The 7,500-nt window shown below is 40.2% G+C and overlaps 1 protein-coding gene across 2 annotated transcripts in view; it reads right to left on the bottom strand.

Moving 5' to 3' along the window:
* tmprss4a (transmembrane serine protease 4a) overlaps positions 1 to 7,500 on the bottom strand; it is a 47,049-nt gene that overhangs the window by 30,203 nt on the left and 9,346 nt on the right. The window contains exon 1 of one of the 2 annotated variants that reach the window (XM_063205877.1): positions 2,233 to 2,556. The exons of the other annotated variant lie outside the window; for it this stretch is intronic. Within the exon in view, the coding sequence (XP_063061947.1) occupies positions 2,233 to 2,238 (6 nt within the window). The 5' untranslated portion in view covers positions 2,239 to 2,556. Of the gene's footprint in view, positions 1 to 2,232; positions 2,557 to 7,500 lie in introns of those variants that run through there. 2 annotated transcript variants of the gene reach the window in all.

Raw genomic sequence — 7,500 nt, forward strand, 5'->3', positions numbered from 1 at the left:
TGTGTGTGTGATAGAGAGAGAGAGTGTGAGTGTGTGTCTGTGTGTGTGTGTGTGTGTGTGTGTGTGTGTGTGTGTGTGTGTGTGTGTGCGTGCGTGCGTGCGTGCGTGCGTGCGTGCGTGTGTGTGTGTGTGTGTGTATGCGTGTGTGTGTGTGTGTGCTCCAAGTGGGTCAGAAGAAGACTGATCTAACAAAGTAGCAAGAATGGGAGGGAGGCGAGCTTACTGTTTTGCTCTGCTTTTGTGTGGGCTGGAATGATAACACTCATTATTGTTTTGACGTTGACCCAAATCAATCTTTGAAATGCCAGCGACACAGTACAACACAGTACAACACAATACAACACAGTACAACACAGTACGACACAGTACAACACAATACAACAATGCCAAAGACTCGTCATCATGTTGCATGTCTGCCAAACCCATACATGTCTGCACATCTGTCAAACTACTCTGTCAAGTCCGAACCGTCACGTTGCCATGGAGAGACAATGGCATTGATGGTTGAGTGGTGCTGTTAATAAAGGTAAATGACACGGTGGGAAATTAACCTGTACTTTCACATAGCCTGTAATGATGCTCAGAGCACATAATTACACATATCTCTTCACCATGAAAAAGTGACAAACTCATTCTAGAACAGAGCTTATTCAAATATCAGTTTTAGGACACTAAAGCACAATCAATTCAGATGTGCTTTAGTGCCCTAAAAATGACATTTGAATAAGCTCTGTTCTAGAATGAGTGTGTACGTCACTTTCTGTTATTGCCAGTACAGTATATTGTCTTTATAATTTTGTGGGATATTGTGAACTACTGGATTTTCTGTGGGCCTGTTGTGGACGGATGACCCAGATGAGTTTAAGTTGAGTACGGATATACTGTATACAGTAGGGTACAATGACACAGCAAAATCTCAGGAAGCACAAGACAGTCAAAGCAACGCAATGCTTAAAATTTTCAAATAACCAGCAAATTCTGTAACTGCCTGACTGAGGAAATGGCACTGCAAGACCAAGCTTGTAACAAGTACTGTAGTAGCAACAATTATAGACCTTAGTCATTGTTAATAATATCAGAGACGCTGTCTAATTCTTTGATAGCCAGATACAACAGGTTCTAGAACACTACTGTTCCATTCCATAACCGTATCCCACCACACAGACAAGACCCAACAAATTCTAGAACACGGCTCTTCTAGTCCAGAACCATATCCCAGTAAAGTGGCCACACAGACACAACAGATTCTAGAACACGAGTGTTCTATTCCAGAACCGTATCACAGTACCCTAGTAAACACAGACCTGACATAACAAATTCTAGAACACAAGAGTTCCATTCTAGAACCGTGTCCCTGTACTCTAGTGACCACACAGACTAGACACAACAGATTCTAGAACACTGCTGCTCCATTCCAGAACCGTATCCCAGTACCCTAGATAAGACACACACCAGGGACTGTCAGCACTTTAACTGTGTTAGTGGGGTGTGACCGATTGGTACGTCTGTTTGTAGTCAAAACATACTGTAAGGAGCTTTGAAACTCAGCGATCCCCTTAACAACTTTAGCATGCCACACTTACAAAGACGTTACCTGTTCAAAGTGGCTTCTTTTAATGACATGTCATATGATACCAATGAAATTAGCCTCTCAATTCAGGAAGTTACGAATACTGGTGAAAAAGATTTGCAAGTCTAAAATGCAACGCAGCTGATGTTAATTTAGAAACACAGAAGCCCACATTTCAAAACCATCTAATAACAAACTAAAGGCAAACCCTGAAGATGTATGGAGGAAACCTCTGTCATGCCTTGACAATATACTTAGATCACGTTACGAGGGGCTCACACCTGGTTTTACCGCAGGCAGAAATGTGAAGGAAAAAAACCTCTGTTGCCACAAAACAAAAAAATAAACACAATTTCTCAACACTCCGTTTCCAGGCTAAAACTCCTATTACTCAATTATGCCTTGATACCTCATACCACACTCCATTGCAAACATTAGGCACAAAATCAAGAAAAGAGGACAGCACTGCAAGTTGTGTACTTTTATTGCCTGTCCTGTTCTCTTTATCTTGTGTATTTCTTAAGGAATGAGAACCCAGTTGCTGTTTACTTTGGTTTGGTCACAGTATTTGATCAAAATTGGATTTGAAACATTAGACACACAGAACTATTGCCGTACTGTTAGCGACTAGCCAATAGACTTCATTAGTCTGATGTGCTTACCTTCATTGTGCTGTAGCCGGTCCCAGGTAAGCCCAGGTAAAGCCCAGGTAAAGCCCAGGTATGCTGACGCACTACCGGACAGTGTGCTGTAGAGAGACGCTGGACCTAAACGCGCGTGCAACACACTCACTCACTAGACCTACCACCACACACACAACCACACACACACGCGAGCACTTCTAACCAACTACCAAAACACACTTCTCCTCGTCCTCTCACCACACACACTCACACACTTCCCCTACACTTGGAACCTCCCTGGCTGCCTGCAACTGAAAACCCTCTCTCTCTCTCTCTCTCTCTCTCTCTCTCTCTCTCTCTCTCTCTCTCTCTCTCTCTCTCTCTCTCTCTCTCTCTCTCCTTCCTGTGTCTTTGTCCGACTCTTTTCCTCAGCTGTGGGACACCGGATCCTCACCGCAGCCAATGGAGTGCCTGTATTGGTGTGTGTGTGTGTGTGTGTGTGTGTGTGTGTGTGTGTGTGTGTGTGTGTGTGTGTGTGTGTGTGTGTGTGTGTGTGTGTGTGTGTGTGTGTGTGTGTGTGTGTGTGTGTGTGTGTGTGTGTGTGTGTGTGTGTGTGTGTGTGTGTGTGTGTGTGTGTGTGTGTGTGTGTGTGTGTGTGTGTGTGTGTGTGTAGGTGTGTGTGTGTGTATGGGTGCGCGAGTGCCTGTTTGGGCGTGTGTGTACTGTAGGTGTGTAGATGTGTGTGCGTGTTTAGATGTTTGTGTTGGTCTCTCTCTCTCTCTCTCTCTCTCTCTCTCTCTCTCTCTCTCTCTCTCTCTCTCTCTCTCTCTCTCTCTCTCTCTCTCTCTCTCTCTCTCTCTCTCTCTCTCTCTCTCTGTATGTGAATGTTTGCTATCCCAGCTGAGTGGAGTGGAGTGGAGTGGGGCACAGCACAGTTCCACTCAGATTTTGTGTTTGGAGTTTCAGGCAACCAACCAACTAAACACACACGCACACACACACACACTCCACCCAAAGAAACCCCCGCGGCCAAACTGTGGCTGTGTGTAACACGACACCTCCCTCACTCACGAGTCAAGCACTCACACACACACACACATAGACACACGCATACACACACACACACACTCACGAGTCAGCACTCACCTCACCTGCAGATCTTCTTTCCCGCACTTTACTGCCTCTCTCTCTCTCTCTCTCTCTCTCTCTCTCTCTCTCTCTCTCTCTCTCTCTCTCTCTCTCTCTCTCTCTCTCTCTCTCTCTCTCTCTCTCTCTTTGCTTCTGTCAAAGTCTCTTTTCTGTCGTTCTCTATATCAACGTAATTTAAAATCTTTGTATGACCAGCTCATGTAAAGAAATTGACAATAAAACCGACTTGACACTTCTTCTATGTGTGTGTCAATCTGTATGTTTCTCTGTCTCTGAGTCACTCTTTCTCTCTCTGTCAATCTTCGAGTCTTTCAAATGCTCCCTTTTCATATCACTCTGTACATCTCACTCTTTCTGCATGTCTCTGTCACTCGCTTTCACTCTGTTTTTATATCTCTGTCTCTACACGTCATCCCCATCCCTCATTCAAAATCGAACTCCCTCCTTTTTTTTTCAATTCACCTCTTTCCGTAAACAACATCTACTGCAACTCCCTCCTATGTCTTGTATATGTCACCTCTTTCCTCACCACTATTCCCTCACATTCCGTGTATGAGTCAGGGACAAATAGGAGATTGTACAATGAGATTTGTTTCATGTCATTCCATATTTGATGTCTACGGTACGGTATATGTTACCTCTTACCTGTACCCAGTGGTGTAGTCTACGTAGAACGCGGGTATACGGAGTATACCCACTTCTAAATTTCAGGGATTTCAGTATACCCACTTAAAATTGATTGATCCATTGTTTTGAATAGCACAAATGTGTACAGTATACCCACTTCAAAAAATGCTCAAATATACAGTATACCCACTTCAAAAAAGTAGACTACACCACTGCCTGTACCTCATCAATTTCTTGTATACGTAAGGCACCGCTTTCCTTATTCAATGTCTTGCTAACTCCTATTTCTTGTATACGTAAGGCACCGCTTTCCTTATTCAATGTCTTGCTAACTCCTATTTCTTGTATATGGGTAGATGACGTGACGTGTAAATTTTGCTGTCGCAGGCTCTTAAAATTAAGTAAATTCATGCTTTCAAAATTGTCAATGCTTTAAATGATTTAACTAATGTCGTTGTTTTGAAAAAGTAATGTGTAATAAATCCAGAGCTTAAATAAGTATACTTAATTTTGAGTCAAATGTCACATTTGTCCTATGGTGTGACTGAGGCAAGCCTGGTTCTCCATATTAAAACATTTTTAAATAAATAATCAAAGCTCAGTCATTTGTCTAAACAACCATGGCATGTTTTTCAAGGTGTCTATTTTAGCAAGTGGCAATGCTTAATTTTTTTCCTGTTTTTCTGAGACCGTATGGACTTGTGAAACTTTGTCGCAGAAAATAATGTCCTGTGGTGTGACATCATATTTTGGTTAATTCTGTGGATAATTATCTATTGTTGAAGCTCCAGCGGTACATAAATTGTGACTTTAGACCCTTAAGAAGCCAATGGCAAGGGTGGATTTTAGATTTTTCTCTCAGAGTTCTTCAGTCAATCAATTGTGTTTTGCTACCAAAAGACGTATTAGTTTTGTAGTCCTTTGGTGTGACAGCCATAAAATACATTTTGACAATAGTGTATATTTTTCATATTTTTTTCTTATGTAGATGTATGAAAATGCATCTTACTAAAGGTGAAATTGTATTTCAGTTGGCAACGACATGGCTTTAAATTAACTCAAAAGCTCAAAAGTCCTATGGTGTGATGGTAAAAGTCCTATGGTGTGATGGTAAAAGTCCTATGGTGTGACACTTTGGAGTATCACACCAAAGGACAAACAGGTCACACCAAGGGACTAGATATTTGAGAAATAGCTTTTAAAACAACTGGTAGTACATGAAAAAGTAGAGGGCTGGAGGGCTGCGGCGTTCAAGTGGTAAAACTGGTGGTGGTTAGAAGGTGCTCTTTGGCCAAGACGTAGAAAATATCAAAAAAAGGCAGGACGCCAAGGCACTCTTCTTAGATAAAACCGCTTTATTATAAAGGCTAGTTCATGTTTGAACTTAAATAATTAAAAATACTGCCACTGCCAACATGTTTCGGCCGCTACAGGGCCTTCATCAGGGCACAATGTGACCTGATGAAGGCCCTGTAGCGGCCGAAACATGTTGGCAGTGGCAGTATTTTTAATTATTTAAGTTCAAACATGAACTAGCCTTTATAATAAAGCGGTTTTATCTAAGAAGAGTGCCTTGGCGTCCTGCCTATTTTTGAACTGGTAGTACATATTTTTTTGTTGTTTTGATGTTTGACTGGATAAATATTGTGTATTCAAATTACTTATTCCTTTATTGGCCTTTGGAATTTATACTTTGATGCATTGTTGATGAATATTTGCTGTTGATTTTAGATACTGTCAAATGATATAAAATGTCATTAATGGTGCTTTGAAACCATAAAATATAACAGTAACAGTGAAGGAAAGATCAGTGAGAGAGTATATAGAGGAGTATAGATGAATAAAGTATGCTGTGGAGAGCTCAATATACAGCATAAATGTGCTGTCCAGCTTGAGATACCAAACAGGCACTGGCCACTACACACTACAGGTTCAATGGTGTGACAGTCATAGCATACCTACAAAAGTGTGATGGTCATGCCAAGGTCACCCTTCAGTATGAGTCTTATGAGCTCTGCAGGTTACATTCAATGGCCGCATGGCTGTCATTAAGAGTTACGATAGGCTGATAATCGACGATTCAAAGACTTATAAGTGTAAAGTGTAGGTCCATATTGACTACAACATTATATTATGATCAAAAGACAAAATAATCATGTTGATATATTTGTTTCTGGCTCAGTTTTGCATTTCTGTCCTTTAGCGTGACATGAATGTCCTACGGTGTGACATGTTTTAAACGCTCAAATATTTGTTTGAGCTAAACAATATGTTTGATAAACACTGAATATTGCATTAGGGAAGAACAACTTATCGTCCCTGAAAAGTTAGTATAAATTCGGACAATTTTGAAAATTTAAAAGAAAGATATCCCTGTTTTTCCTCGAAGGTTTCTAATAATCTCACATCTAATGGGAAAAAAAATACTTAAATGGTCATTTCTCATTAAATTAAGACTTTAAAAAATTGCAATAAATATGAAGAGTGTAACAATGTTCATAAAACTCCATCAAGCCATTTCTACATTACTTCAAATATTTATTTCTTAACGTCACACCAAAGGACATATTTTCAGCAAATTGCTTTATCAACGTAAATAAATAATCAATGAATAGACCAACATTGTGACCACTTGGATTTTTTGAAAGATTAATTGCTGCACTACGTAGACATGTACTTTTTTCCCTCATAAACAATGTTTTGTGAAGAAAATGTTTTTTGCTGCCTATCCGTCATCTACCCATATGCCACCTCCATCCTTATTCAATGTCTAGCTCCCTCCTATTTCTTGTATATGCCACCTCCATCCTTATTCAATGTCTTGCTAACTCCTATTTCTTATATAAGGCACCTCTTTCCTTATTCAATGTCTAGCTCCCTCCTATTTCTTGTATATGCCACCTCCATCCTTATTCAATGTCTAGCTAACTCCTATTTCTTGTATATGCCACCTCCATCCTTATTCAATGTCTAGCTAACTCCTATTTCTTGTATATGCCACCTCCATCCTTATTCAATGTCTAGCTCCCTCCTATTTCTTGTATATGCCACCTCCATCCTTATTCAATGTCTAGCTAACTCCTATTTCTTGTATATGCCACCTCCATCCTTATTCAATGTCTAGCTAACTCCTATTTCTTGTATATGCCACCTCCATCCTTATTCAATGTCTAGCTCCCTCCTATTTCTTGTATATGCCACCTCCATCCTTATTCAATGTCTTGCTAACTCCTATTTCTTGTATAAGGCACCTCTTTCCTTATTCAATGTCTAGCTAACTCCTATTTCTTGTATAAGGCACCTCTTTCCTTATTCAATGTCTAGCTAACTCCTATTTCTTGTATAAGGCACCGCTTTCCTTATTCAATGTCTAGCTCCCTCCTATTTTGTATTATAATAATAATAATAATAAAGATAATAATAATATTAATTGTATTTGTATAGCACTGTATCATACAAGGCATGTAACTCAAAGTGCTTAACAAATGGGGAAAAAAACCCATCATTGTTAGAGATGGATTTAAAAGGAGA

This window comes from Engraulis encrasicolus, chromosome 8, assembly GCF_034702125.1.
Source record: "Engraulis encrasicolus isolate BLACKSEA-1 chromosome 8, IST_EnEncr_1.0, whole genome shotgun sequence".
Classification (NCBI taxonomy): domain Eukaryota; kingdom Metazoa; phylum Chordata; class Actinopteri; order Clupeiformes; family Engraulidae; genus Engraulis; species Engraulis encrasicolus.